The 15,679-nt window shown below is 35.2% G+C and overlaps 1 protein-coding gene across 17 annotated transcripts in view; it reads right to left on the reverse strand.

The window, feature by feature from the left end:
- LOC105212007 (cAMP-specific 3',5'-cyclic phosphodiesterase) overlaps nt 1-15,679 on the reverse strand; it is a 332,058-nt gene that overhangs the window by 83,006 nt on the left and 233,373 nt on the right. For 3 of the 17 annotated variants that reach the window (XM_054232130.1, XM_011183741.3, XM_011183742.3), the window contains exon 2: nt 1,244-2,728. The exons of the other annotated variants lie outside the window; for them this stretch is intronic. In XM_054232130.1, coding sequence (XP_054088105.1) covers nt 1,244-2,556 — 1,313 coding nt within the window. In that variant the 5' untranslated portion in view covers nt 2,557-2,728. The remainder of the gene's footprint in view (nt 1-1,243; nt 2,729-15,679) is intronic. 17 annotated transcript variants of the gene reach the window in all.

Below are 15,679 nucleotides of genomic sequence, written 5' to 3' on the forward strand. Positions count from 1 at the left end.
TTTCACGCCCTTCTGCATAAATGAAACGCATATGTGTGTGTGTGCTTGTGAGAACTTTCTTGTTAAATGTATGTAAATTTCACTTTGCGAAAATGTTGCGCCTAAATTGTTTTCAATTCAATACACAACAGCACAACACGCACACATACATACATACTTATATGAAAGTTATGTTGTATTAGTGCACCATCAGCGCGTTAATAAAGCGTGTGTGCGTGTGTGTGTGTGTGTTGGCAAATTGCAATCAATGTGCCACAAACATCGTTAGATGCCCATTTGTGCCGCACATGAATGACTTTGTAAATGCTGCGGATGCTTAAGGTAATGTCTTTTTGAACTTTTCGAATTTCATTTTGTGCGCCGCCTTGCAGCTCTGTATTGAACTGCGAAATCGCTTGAGCGCATGAAAGTGAGAACTTTCGAAGAAAATAAGTTATGCTCACTTGGCAATCACTTGCGTGTTGATTGTGCGAAATAACGGAATTTGCGGTTATCTTGATTACCGCTTTGGAGGAATGTGCAATTTTGAATTTTTAGTGTCTCTGTGGCATATGACTTCAATTTAGTGCTGATTACAAGTGGTTCAAATTAATGTTTACAGACAGTTAGTCATAAATATGAGTGACTTCGCACTATATACTCGGATTAACTGCTTCGTGGGTTAACTATTCTCTACTTCATCATATTGTGTGGCCTACCTTTAGGCGCAATTTCATTCGTTTAGTAAGAATTTATACTTTTTAAACGGTTAAAGGTATTTAAGAACATAACAGATCTGATTTGAGCCCAATCTGAATTTGACCTTTGACCTTCGACATTCTTACGATGCTAATATAAACATAAACAATCACATAATCCTGTTGAACTCTATATAGAACATTTTGAAAAGTCTTGAACTTTATTTGAACCTTATATGAATTTGACCTTTGACCATTGATGTTCTTACAAGGCTAATATTTATAATTTTTGAGTTGTCTCACCTAATGAGAGAGCGAAAAGTAATACCAAAGGACCGGAGATCGAGCAAAGTGCTAACTCAAACGTCAAATTACTATAGTTGTGGACCCAATTCTACATATCTGTAATTTTATGGAACAGTCAGACTTATGGTACAGTTAACCTGCTAAAAATTGAAGGCAACTGTGTTGAAATCCTGAGGCGATTGGAGACTTATTTTTTTTAAGAGTTTTCAAGGATCAGTGTCTAAGAAATAAATTAATAAATAATAACAAATTCGTACTACCTGCCAGTGGTGCGTCGACGCGCGCCGGCGATCGTCATGCGTGATATATAACGGCGTATACGTCCACTAGAACGTCGTTGACCCGACGCTGAACGTACACTGTACTCGGTAGCAGTCGAACTACGTCTATCGATCGGTATCACATCGGAGCACATCGACGACGATAAAATCGAGGCGGTGGAACGTCGCTTGCCGCCCGTAAAAGTACCACCACCACTTGACGATGTTGTTGTGGCCGATGAATCGGAGCGTGAGAAAAGCGATGAACGTTTACTACGCGTACCCGAGGGGCATACAGCATCTTGTATATTGCTGTAGAACTCCTCCGTTTCGCGATCATATGAATCCGGATCGTGATCATCATCATCGCCCGCATCCTCGCCATCCTCATCGTGTGCGTCAGTCGCAGCGCCCTCATCATCTGTGCCCAGCGTATCGGTGGCGAGTGTGGCGGCGCGTCGCGGTGGAAAGCGTCGCCCGCCAGCGAAACTACGTACGGTACTAGTGGCCGCGGGTAATTGACCATTTGTACCGCCGACAGCATACGCATGCACCGCATCAATGCCACCAAGGCCAGCGCTTGACTCCGCCGTTGTGTCCAATTGCGATCTTGCGCTGTTGTATAACTCACTGCTGGCAGTTTCATAATCGGTGGAGGTGCGCGTACGACCGCTGCTCAGCGAGCGATAGTGCGACGCCGAACTGTGGCTATCCGGTGAGGTGGGACGCGAATTGGCCGTCAGCGTTTGCTGATGCTGCAACAGATGTCGCTGCTGCTGCTGCTGGTGATGTTGGTGGTGGTGATAGTGCGGTTTGTGGTGGGAGCTGCGGCGTGTCTGTGGTGTTTCGTGATCATTATCATCACTCTCGCCGCCACCAACGCTGCCGCTGAAAGTAACTTCGTGGTATTTCAGCGATTTAGAGGATTTGCGGCGCGTCTGTAGCACAGATGAGCGTCGCGGTGTCTCCTCCAGCTCATCACCGGACACTACCGTTTTGGCGGCATCATAAGTGCCGTTACTGCTGGTGGTGACGTCCGCGTGTTGTATACGCGGCACGGCGCTGCCATTGGTGAGCGGTGTTGTAGGCGGTGGTTTTTCACCGTATTCGTTTGTTGTTGCTGGCACTATTGTTGTTATGGTTGGGTGGGATTCGGTTGTTGTGGTGGTGCTTGTCTTCTCTGTTGTGGTTGCTGAGGGCGGTGGTAACGCCTGGTTAGGCGCGGCTGGTGGGAGTTGTAGTGGACGTGGTCGCCGTCTCCGCCAGGGGAACGCACGTATAAATGCAAAAACGATGAATAGTGTGGCAATCATTGCCGCTGTCGCATTTTGTTCACACTAAACACTACGTGGAGTATTTTATTAGTTTGAGTTTTTTGCTTTGTTTTTGTGTATTTTTAATGAGCACTTAGTTAATTGTATTTATTCGCAATAAAATGTTCGGTTTAAAAATGTTTCGTAGCACAATTGTTCTTTATTCACTTTCCTAATTGAAGAAATATATAAAATTTATATTTTTTTTGGATATTTAGAATGGAGAGCAAGCCACGCGAACTTAATTCTGTTATTGTATACGGTAAAATTCATTATTATTATAAATACATTTTCTCACAGTAGATAGAAACCCTTTTCATTAATAAAATACGCTTAAAAAAGCATGTTAATCTATAATTTTGTAAAATTTGCTCGACCGGATATAAAAACAAATTACTTAATTAATTAATTTTTATTAGTATTATAACACACTGTTATCTTAACTGAGTGTTAATTAAATGTCAACAATTTAACACTTAATTGACATTCATTTATTTATAAAAGTGAAAATTAAGTAATTGCCTATTAGTTAGCATAGTCAAAATATTTATATACGACTATAGGCAGAAAGAGATTGGGAGTTGGAATGCAATTAAGTAAAAAATGGTTGACAAAATTAGAGTGGCTATAGCGAAACAATTTGCTTTCAAAATTATATTTACAATATAAATAAATTAAAGGCCAATGAAACCTGGATGATAGTGTTAGATCAATTATGATAAATACTTATCTTGGTGGCAGTAGGAATATATGAAATTACAAAAATTTCCAGATTATTAAATGTTGTATGCGCTATGCAAATGCAATATGCAAAACATTAAAACTGTGACTGAAATAGTTCAGTCTTTCAATGCTGAGGCTAGTGTATTATTACGAAGAGAGGTTTTTCCTGAGAGTTGTTTTATAAAACAAACGAAAAGTGTTTTTTGTCAGCTGTCAAATACTCATTGAGTAAGCTAGATTGTCCATGTATGAACACAAATGCAATTAATACTCAATTAATATTTTGATTAACTAGTTTTAGTTTAGTTTTAGTTTTAGTTTTTTTATATATAATTTTAATGATCAATTATTGAATAATATGCAATTCATACTTTTTCAAGGACAGTTGAGGTTAGCAACCAATGTTCATTGCTTCTGTTTGAGAGCGATTCGATATGACTGTTAGATATCTACTCTTTAAGAAATGTTTGTAAGAGAAGTTATTAACAAATTTATGACTATTACTTTGTATAATAGTAATCAATATTTTTTTATGAAATCAGTATAAATATTTGGCAGTGCGTTGAATTGCACAAATCCTTTGTTTTAATTGTATAAATATTATTAATAAATATTCTGAACAAAATTCATCGAGTAAATTGGTATAAATCATACTCTTAAGGCCAAGTTATTCAGTTGAATCTCTACTTATAATTATTATAATATTATAAATGCGAATGTAAGTTTGTTTGTTACGCTTTCACGCAAAAACTAATGAACCGATCATCATGAAACTTTGTACATATACTCTTGAAGGTACTAGAAGCAACATAGGGTACTTTATATTAAAAAAAAAAATTTTTTACGAAAGATAAAACAATTGTTTGTCAAAAAATCGTCAAATTTAGCTACTTCAGTAATGAAGTTTTACAGTCATTATGTTTCAACCCTGAATACTGTAATACTGTCCCATTGTATTACCGGCGGTAACGAAAATATCTAATTCAATTGAATATAATCTCAACTGTTTATATTTTTTCTATATTTATTGTGACTTTCTTCTGTCGTTACATGCAGTATAAAACTATTACAATTTTTGAGGTTATCCGTAATTTTTGTGGTTAGCTGCTACTTTATTATTTTAGATCTTACTCGCTGATGTTAATTTTTACTCTGCTTTTTTTTTAAATGCCTCGAAAGCGGAAATCTGGTCTATCCAAAAATTCATCGCGGGCCCGTGCCACGAAATCAAGAAACTTCGGCTCACGCGGAGCTGAGAAGACAACAACAAGTAGAGCGACAAAGAGTTTTGAGAGCAGCTGAAACGCCTCTTCAGGCACGAGTTCGTTTAGAAAGACAAGCTGCACTGCAGACAACTAGAAGAGCGATAGAAACACCAGAACAATCGCAGGCGAGAAGAATTCATAATGCAGACATGCAGACCACGCGCCGCCGAAATTTAATGGTACTGGGTTTCAATATGATCCTTCAATTGAATATCATAATCATCTATTGATTGTTATTAGCTCAATGAATAAAAAATGTCGAAATCGTTAATAGGATCAACACTGACATTTTAAACGAGGTTCAGGGAGAAATGAAGGAATATGTGTCAATGGATACAATTATGGATACGGAACTAAGTACTTCATATCCTGTGGAGATTTAAATTCACTTGAACTATCGGGTGTACCGTCACATAAACTTCAATTGAAACTAAATGTACCAGTAATGCTTATGCGAAATCTAGATGCTCCTCGGCTATGTAATGGAACAAAGCTTCGGATAACAAAATTGGGACAAAACATAATTGGTGCTACTATTTTAACAGGTGTCGGTAAGGGAAATAGTGTTATAATACCTCGGATACCAATTATTCCCACTGACCTTCCATTCCAATTTAAAAGGATTCAGTTTCCCGTCAAGCTTAGCTTTGCTGTTACTATAAACAAGGCACAAGGACAAACATTACAGTTAGCAGGAGTGCATTTAGAAAACCCATGCTTCTCTCATGGTCAACTTTATGTAGCCTGTTTACGTGTATCTAATGCCAGGAATTTGCACATATTTGCACGCGACAGGAAAACTTATAACATTGTCTACAAAAAATTAATACTTTGTATTTTATTTTTTTAAATTGTTAGAATTCAGAACTATTTATTTGTGTTACGGTGAAATATATTTTAACATTTGTTGTTGCATTTCAATACGCATATATTAAAGTGTTGAAACTTCTGTCTGTAGTAATTTTTAAAAATTGTTGATCTCAGCCAAACAATCAAATTTAGTTATCATATTGACTCATTTCTATTATTATACCCTTACCCTTTATCTCTCATACTTATTTAATGACTCCACTGCGGGTGAAGCCGCGGGTAAAAAGCTAGTGTATTTATAATAAAAAAAAAAATTATAAAAGAATACTACGAAAACTACAAAAAAAGTAGATATTTACACTTTTTATAAAAAGAAATAATTCAAATCATAAATATTTGCAAACACAATTATATATGATAAAGTGTATGCGATACACAACCTAGTATTTATTTATTTATTTGTTATCCCCACTCAGTTGCGAGAAAAATAAATTCCCCAGCCGCCGCCCACATTACATTAATCCATCGACACCAACAGCGCCGCCTTCACGTTGGACGGGGCGTATGCGTAACTTTAAGTACACACACGAGAGTATACAAACGTGTTTGTGCGAAAATATTGGGGATTTGAACGACATATTTACATGTGAAGGCTAATTTCAAGCTAATGCGCTCAACTAGTTTATTTGCTAATTAAAATACCAACTAATTTACAAGTCAGAAAATAAGTAAACAAAAATGTGATATAGAAAGAGAATGTATTCCTATATGTATGTAGTTATGAGTATGTGAGTAAGCAAAATGGAAAAATACTACAGATGAAACCAAATGAATATAAATGTATACTGATGTGCTTGAAGGCATGTGAGTGCTTATAAAGAGATGTGTGGGTGTGCGTGTATGAGTACTAAACTGAAAGTAAACATTTCAGTGCCTAAAGTCGTACATATTCTAGGCAGCTAATTAATTAAATTGTAGTCGCCAGTGATTGTGGGCGATAGTTTTCTATGCATACATACATATGTATAACCAAATACATATGTGCACAGGTGCTTTTGACCACTACTAAATTAAGTCAACGAGAGAAAAAGAGAAGAGAAAATATTTTTTGTTACATATTATGCCTTTGACTGACTTTCTATTTACTAAACACAAGTGTGGCTCATAGAGTCCTTGCATATACTTATATGTACTACATACGTATATTATATGTAGCTATTAGCTTCTGAAATTCTCCAATTTCGTTTTTTTACGAAATATCTAACTACATGTAGTCTTTTTTATCTGTTTTTATTCACTACCCTGCTCTCAACAACTTCAGCAGTACCTACCAGTTCCCCACTCAAATTCATTAGCTTGTTGCTCTTTTCTAATGTTGATTACTTAATTATGCACTATTATTGCGTATAATGTGAAAATAACTATAGTAAATAGATAAATAACAAAATCTGGTTAATGCTGGCATAAAACAACAACAAAAAATTTAGCAGTTGCTATTAAGTTGAGCTGCCAAAGCAATTAATTTGAATAGAAAATGTAGAAAAAATAATTCGTTTAATAAGCTCCAAATACATATGAATGTGTTTAGATGTGAGTTTGGCTGTAATTAAAATTAATTTTCTGCTTTTGTGTGAATATATGTATGTGTTAGCTTTAAATTCATTCATTAAATGTAGAGCAGAATTGTGTATGTATAAATTTCTCTTGCTCACACTGTGGTCGCACAAATTCTCTGTTTACATTTGTAATTTAATTGGAATGAAAATTATAACTTTTCGCTTTAATCCAGAGCAAGTTTGTTTGTTTTCGGTTGCCACAAGCTTTTAGCTGAATGAAATGAGTTTTATTGTAATAATATATATTTAAATTACTATTTATATTTGGTTACACAAAATTTGTTTTTATTACTAAGTTGTAATATAATATAAAAATTTATTTCCTTATAAATATAAAATAACAAATTTCAAAAACTTTAGCTATTTTATGGTAACAATTTTTATAAAGAAGGAATTTGTTTAGAATCTGATTACAGTGAGGACCGAACAGTTAAGTTAAAATATAAAGAAATTATTTTCCTAACAAATACCCTAAAAATTATAAAAAATGTATATATGTATATTTCGTTGATTGCCCATGGAGACGAAAAGTACGGTAAGTAAGTAAAGTCGGAAATTCAATAAATTTACATTCTTGTATTAAGAGCTATTCTGACCCCTTTTAGAGAACAAAAGTCCACTTTTCTATCAATCTGTCAATTCCATAAACTTTATTAACGAGATCGTTGCCAACATAGACAATGCAGCTTCTTCATTATTGGAGAGAAGTTCGAGAGGGAAATAAAACGAAATTATATTTAATAACGAACGATAAGGAAGGAAAATGTATTTGATTCCAAAATCAAATCTAGAATTCAGATTTTAGACCGTAAACTTTTTATAATTCCGCCAAAATGTAGGCAACGAATTTTTACTAGACTTTTGCTACTTCAGAAGTTTCAAAAGTTAGTTAATATTATATTAATATATTATTATTATATTATTATATTATTTTCACATAGCTAAATTAACTGATCAATTAACATTTTGATTGAGAAACCAGTTTTTGTCCTTCGCACTGCCGGCTCCGAGATAATCGATCAGCTGTTAAACATTTTTGTTTTGCTTTCATCAACTGATTGCTATTTTATTTCTTATTTCCAGCAGCGACATCTACCGTCGCGTAGTGTGAACGACAACTCACAGCCAAAAAGCGTATATATAATAACAAATACAGTATCTGTGGCAGAGTTGCATTTCATTTTCAAGTTGATTAAAATTCAATCAAAAATTAATGTAGATTTTTATTTTGTATGGTAAATAGATCTCAATCAGCGTTTTAAACGAGCAGAGGCCGGTTAATTGATTAATCAGCTCCTGTGTGAAAAGGTTATTAGTTAATATTTTATTAATATATTAGATAGGTAGTGTAATTATCAATATATTCTCCAGCCGAATTAATTATGTTTTGCAATTGGATTGTATAATGGTCAAATAAAATAAAAATAAATAAAAAGTGTTACTACACAAATTAATGAAATACTCAAAAATAAAAATCAGTATCAGCTAATAAACAATAGAATTTCTTTAAGGAGCGTTTTCTAATATATTAGAGTATATTATAATTCGATTGGAAATTTTGAATTTTTTTAATTGGAGATTGGTTTGGAAAATTTTATCTAAGTTTGTCGAAGTATGCTGTCTTACATGAATCTTTTTCTAAAATTAGAGTTTTATTTTGAAAAATTTAATAATTTTAACAATTTTCCCCAATATCCTTGTAATCCTCAATTTCAAACATAAAAGATTTTGCTTGTGGATTTTACAAATCTTTATTTTTCGACATTTTTGTGGGCAATACAGCGATTTGTATGAATAAATTTTTGATATTTTAGTGATGATATTATATATCAATTGCGAGTATTATTTAAACTTTAATGATTCACTTCCTTTGTAGAAAAATATTATTAGATTTAGCAAACCGTATACTGAAATGTGGAGAGATCTAATCTATAAACGACCAAAGCTACAAAAACCAACGGGAATAAACAGAAATACAACTGAGCGAACTTTAATCTAATGCAACTAGGCAGCTATGTATATATGTATGTACAACATGCAATTGGCATGACAGCCAACAGACAGTGGCTGCAACAAAAACACGACAAACAGCGGCAATGGAACCGCACAAATACAAATACGAAGCAACAAAGATATGTTTAAATTAGAAAGAAAATAGTAAAGATAAAGCGACAAGGAAGCAATTGATGGCTGGCAGCTGCTGCTTGCAAAGCCACACTGTTGCACGAACATCTAAGTATGTGTGGATATATGTACGTGTGTGCGTGCGCTTGTAAGTAGACTGCAGTGTTGCCATGGTGAACTCGAAATACTTTTTATTGCTTTTGATGATACATAGTACGGCTCGGCGCGCTGACGTTGCAGCTGCAGCAGTGGATTTGATAAAATGCCAACTTGTGGTTGCAATATTTTGCCAAACGCAAGTAACAGCAATAACAACAAAAGCAACAACAAACATTTTTCATCAAAATTGCAGCAACCTGCAACATGAAGGCTGGAGGAGACACATACATGTCCATATAAAGCGATAAATATATACAATGTCAGCTGGTTTTTGTTGTTGCTTTGCTTGTACACTGATAGCAAGTTGATAGTTACAAGCTTGCGGGCGTAAACCACGCTATACGCTTCTAATATGGAGCTATATGTATGTATGTATGTGCGTCAACAGGAATGTGGGAAAGTTTCTGGCAGTGCACAGGTGGGAATTTTGAAGAAATGAAATAGAGAAAGTAGTGGAGGGAAAAACGAAAAGTTCTGCAACATTTTGCGTGCGCAATAAAAAGTTTGAGAGAAAAACTATTGCCACAGTTGGCAATAAGTTTAGTCTAGAATGTAGCAAATGTGTTTGTGCGGCGACGGGTGGGCAATGTAATGTAACGAAGCGCCGATGCAGTCAGCCTGCCAGGGGCAAGTTGTAAGTAAGTAAGTAAGTAAATACATAAGTTTACACTAAGTAAGTAAAGAGCGAAAAGTTTGGGGCTGTGCAGCTGTGTGTTGTTATTGCCTCATGTAACATCTTACCCCACAGCGCCCCTCAAAAACCACTCCCTGCTTGTTGCTCAAATTGAACTGTTGCTGTCGGCAGCAGCAATACGAAACGAAAGCAATACAGTCGCAACAAAGTGTAGTCGCCGCACTAACAATCAAGCGTAAACGCTTTGCGCCTGTATGTAGGCAACGTTTTGCGCAACCAACTTTCCGGCTGCCGTGACAGGCAACTAGAAAGCGTACAAAATTTAACTACTTCACTGTGTTTAATGATTTTCACTCTACCTTTGTGCTGTGGTTATTCATAAAAAAGCAACTAACTTTTTACTGCCAGCTGGCGCTAGTGCAGCTTCTCCAAGCACACACACACACGTACACATTTCTTGAGTCATGCATTACTTTGGCAACGCCTGCAACTTATTTATTGCGCCAGCATAGCTCTAGAATTAAGTGATTTTTTATTTTTTTTGTACTCGCTTGAGTTGCAAAGCATTTTTATTGCAAAAGACATTGTTGTTGTGTGCCGTGGGCAGACAAGTGAGTGTCATGTTGTTACATGTCATGACTATAAGACATGCAGGCAGACAGTTTGGACAATTACAAATATGCTTTCTGAGAGATATATGTATTTACCATCTTAGATAGCACTTTCTACAATTAAATGATTGCAGCAAATAAGATATAAAAATTGCTTTAGAATACTGCATTTTAGAAACTCATTCAAAATTGTCACTTTAGGCGCCTAAAGGTAGGCAACAAAACAAAAATATCCACTTGCCACCTAAGGGTAGGCAACAGTACAAAATTTCCACTTGCCGCCTAAAGGTAGGCAACATTTTTCTGCATTATATATTAATGGCATTTTTTATTAATCATTGCGCGCATTTATTATAGTGTTCAGCGCAGCATTAAGGCCACTTGATTGTGCACTTGTATCATGCCTTGCCATTCACATTCAATGAGATTTTAATTTCCGATAAATCTAGCTGACGTATGTGCATTTATTCGTTGCGAGATAGCATCATGAAAAATAAATTGAATTTAGCATTTTCTGCGCTTTGTTTGCACTCAACTTTGCCGCTTGTCTAGATCTGTATTTTTTGCCGTTTTTTATTTTGTGTATACGAGTATAAAGACAGTGATTTTGCAATTGAGATATCTTCAATGGAAACAAGTGGTTTTTTGAATATCATTATTTATTGATAATCAGACGCTTGTTTTCACAGTATTGAAAAATTAATGATTTAAAAAAAAAGATGAGTGGATGAATTCCATATTAATGAAAACGAAGTATAGAAAAAACAATAAAAATAACACAGCCACACAAAAAAAATTTGATGCTGACCTCGAGGTCTTACTATGTGTACCCTATGTTTTTGGGGTCGCTGAATCCGAGGTCCATTTAATCCCATCAGATCAGGGTTTTGACAATTGAATAAAAAGAATATGGCGAACTGCATTTTTTTAAATTCATCGGAATCGCTTGAAAATCATTACTCGGCGTTTTGTGGTCGCTGATTACGAATACGGTTTTGGTTTTTAAAAATTCAATATGGTGGATCCAATATGGCGAACGCGTTTTTGCAAAATTCATCGGAATTGCTTGAAACTCGTTACTCGGAGGTTCTAGGGGTTGCAATTTACAAATCCGATGTCAGTTTTTCAAAATGGTGGATCCAATATGGCGGACGCTTTTTTTTTTTTGAAAAATCCATCGAAATCGCTTGAAACTCGTTAATCGGGGGTTCTCGGGGTTGCTGTTTACGAATCCTGTGTCGGTTTTTCAAAATTAACAAGTAAGGAAAGGCTAAGTTCGGGTGTAACCGAACATTTTATACTCTCGCAATTTATTTATTTAACTTTATTTATATTATATAATACACAATTTGACCCACATATTCATCATATATATTGTATAAAGTCCACTGAAAGTTGGAAACCCTAATATTAGGTTAGAATCATCGAGGTCCTCATGTTCGATACCTATGGTCCGATTTCGGCGATTTTTAGAATGGGGCTTCCACACTATAAAGGTAGTATTTGTGCAAAGTTCTGCATCGATATATTCACTAGTGCTTACTTTATATATTGTAAAGTTAACGATTCAGATCGTCTTCAAAGTTCTGGTATATAGGAAGTTAGCGTGGTTGTGAAGCGATTTGGCCTATTCTCACAACATATCATTGGGATGTAAGGAAACTATTACAAACCAAGTTTCATTGAAATCGGTCGAGTAGTTCCTGAGATATTTTGACCCATAAGTGGGCGATGCCAAGCCCATTTTCCAAATCTGAGTGCAGCTTCTATCTGCCATTTCTTATGTGCAATTTAGTGTTTATGGCGTTTTCGTTACTGAGCTAACTCACTTTTAGTAAGTTTCAACCTAACCTTTGCATGGGAGGTGGGCGTGGTTATTATCCGATTTCAACTATTTTCATGGAGTGTGGTGGGGTACGTAAGAGAACTGACTGCAGAAAGTTTGGTTTATATAGCTTTATTGGTTTGCGAGTTATATACAAATAACCGATTTGGGGGCGGGGCCACGCCCACTTTCCCAAAAAAATTACATCCAAATATGCCCCTTCCTAGTGCGATCCTCTTTTCCAAACTTTACTTTTATAACTTTATTTATGGCTTATTTATGACACTTTATGTGTTTTCGGTTTTCGCCATTTTGTGGGCGTGGCAGTGGTCCGATTTTGCCCAACCAAGCAAACCTCTCACGGTCCCAAGGAACGTGTGTTCCAAGTTTCATCAAGATATCTCAATTTTTACTCAAGTTATCCGTTGCACGGACGGACGGACGGACAGAGATACATTCGGATTTTGACTCGTCTCGTCACCCTGATCATTTTGATATATATAACCCTATATCTAACTCGTTTAGTTTTATGACTTACAAACAACCGTTATGTGCACAAAACTATAATACTCTCTTAGCAACTTTTGTTGCGAGGGTATAAAAATTACGGATGCATATTGGAGAATCTTTAAAATGTATCGGCCATATTGGTTCGTCATTTTGAATTTAAGAAAAGTAACTTTAAATTCGTAATCAGCAAAAAAAATTTAAATTTCTATGCAGATGAGAAAATATTTTTCGCAATTATTTTCCTACAGGGCCTTTCGAAAAGTTTACACTTAAGCACATCAAAGCAAAATAAGCACTTCCATGTCTACGCATGGCATAGTACCAGCACACTGGTGTAAGTGTTAAATACATTGATACGCCGCATAAAACCTCGGATGTATTTATATACGCTATCAAAGGGTGCTTTTTATGGCCTTCGGTTGGCTTTAAGCAGCTCGAAATCACTTCGTTGTTAGACCATGCTGTAGTTAAACCAGCTTTCCGTGCGCTACTTTATTGAAGCACACACGCACACATACATACATATGTGTACACCTAACATGTGTATTTTTAGTAGGTAAGTACACTTTTATTACTTAGTTATTCGCCACTTTGTAACGATGAGTGGCTGACCGACAACAACAACAACAACAAAGCTAACAACTAACAACTGAGAGTGCACTTCAAACAGGACCTAATAAACGACCTATTCAGCTATAAAACTACACCGACTAGAGCACATCACCGCACAAGTGCAACAACAACACCAATAACAGCGGTAGTAGCAACAACAGCAACAGCAGCAACAAATTACCAGCAAATGCGGGTGCAGTGGCATAATGAAGTAATGAAAAACGAAACACAATGTATACACATACACCGGATAACGGGGAAAAATATGAAAGGTCGCCCACAAAAGGAGGCGTAAAAATCAATGTATCTGCGTGTAAATATTGCCTGGAAAACGATATGCTATGCGTAAATGAGCTGGTCTGTGTGTGTGTGTGTGTGTGCTTCTGACCGCAAACTCAGATGATATGGTATAAAATGGCTGCAGCGACTGCTGGTTGTCGTAAGACTTATAATTAAATTGCCGTTGTCTGTAGCGGAAAAAGGCTGAGCTTAAAAATAGTCATCGCTACACGCGCAACATGCACACACATGCACATGATTACGCCGATATTATATGTATGTATGTGGTTTGTGTGTTGGTGTTGTTGTCCACATAAATAAATACAAGTTATGTAGCAACTCTGTTCCGGTGAAATTCGTTGTAATTAAAGTATTTCGAGTATCTGGTAGCACTGGAAAAATTTATGAAACTTTAATAATCGATATTCGATTCGTAATTCCACGGAAAATATTATATTTTAAGGTTAAATTTCTCCTTTCTTTTATTGCTTTTGCAGTTTTATATAAATTTATTCATAATATATTTTTAATTTGTTTAATTATTGAAGTTTCGAGGGTAGCATTTTTTGCAAATTACACTGAAAAACTTGACTTGTGGTAGCAAAATATAACTCTAACAAAAATATATTAAAATTCGGGAACAAAATATATCATAATTGTGACCTGGAGGCAATTCAGAGAATTCAATTAATTAATTTTATATTATAGATTTATTAATAATAGAGCTGTTCATTAAAGTGTGGGGTTGAATCTGTTTTGAGGAGTTTCAATTTGAAGACTACAGATTTTTGTTCGATTAAAACTGAAGAAGTTGCAACACAGAAAGCGAAAGTAACTAAAAAAACATATTTTAAAATATTGTTTCCTCTTCTTAACCTTAAGGGGCTATACATTGACATATACAGTGACATTTTCAAAAAATCGATTTTTTTTATTTTTTGCTTATTCGATAGTTTATACTTTCAAAAATATCTTGTGGAAGCGGTAAGGTCGTAAATTTTAAACCCGTTTTTCTCGAAAGGACATTTCTCCAAACTGCTGACATCATAACTCAATGAGAAATTGACCGACCAAATTAAAACTGAGTATTCTTTAATATATTTACTATATGTGCAATGACCTACGATCTTTTTGATTTGTTTGAAATTTTGAAATTTACAATTTTTTTTACATAAAAAACTAATTTTTTTCAGAACTACGCTTTTGGTAATTTTTGATATTTTTCAAAAATCGTTGGTGATTGTATATGAATTACCTTCAGCTTTGATAACCTTTTTCAATTTTTGAGATTCATATACTCATTCGGACGGAATCATGTCAGCAGTTGAAGAACTTTTTTTTTGGCAGCTCCAAGACAGCATATAACTCCGTTATTTTTCAATATTTGTGTAAAAAAAATATTGAAATATAGTTAAAAGAATAGCTTATCGAAGCGAAGTCCAAAAAACTTCGAAACACTCGATCGAGTACTATCTTAAAAAAAATTCACGAAAATCACTTAATTATTCATGGGTTACACTGGTATAGCCCCTTAATCTTCGGTTTCACCAACAAATTCCATATTGCATTGGTTTTTGTTTAATAAAAATGTAATGATTGTGGCAAATTTCCTGAAAAGCTACTTTTATAGTGTTTAAGCGGGTCATCCCATGTGACGGTCTGTCCTGTATTTTTTTTCGATTTTTTCTACGACTAGTAAATAGATAGAGCTTATCATTTATTAACATATATTTCGATAGTATAAATATACATTTTAAACTAAAAAAAAAATTGAGTAAAACATGAGTTATAGCGTTCTGAACACCTCCGCCTCGAAAAAATGGGATCGCACTTCCTCCACGATTCCGATTCATTGGCTTATTGGAAACGAAAAAATTAGCGGCGTTTTACACTGTAAGCTTAAATGCATGGAACGCACTACAATCAAGTGAATATACCAAAAATTGGACTTTTGG

The sequence above is a fragment of the Zeugodacus cucurbitae genome, chromosome 5 (genome assembly GCF_028554725.1).
Source record: "Zeugodacus cucurbitae isolate PBARC_wt_2022May chromosome 5, idZeuCucr1.2, whole genome shotgun sequence".
In the NCBI taxonomy this organism is placed as follows: Eukaryota; Metazoa; Arthropoda; class Insecta; order Diptera; family Tephritidae; genus Zeugodacus; species Zeugodacus cucurbitae.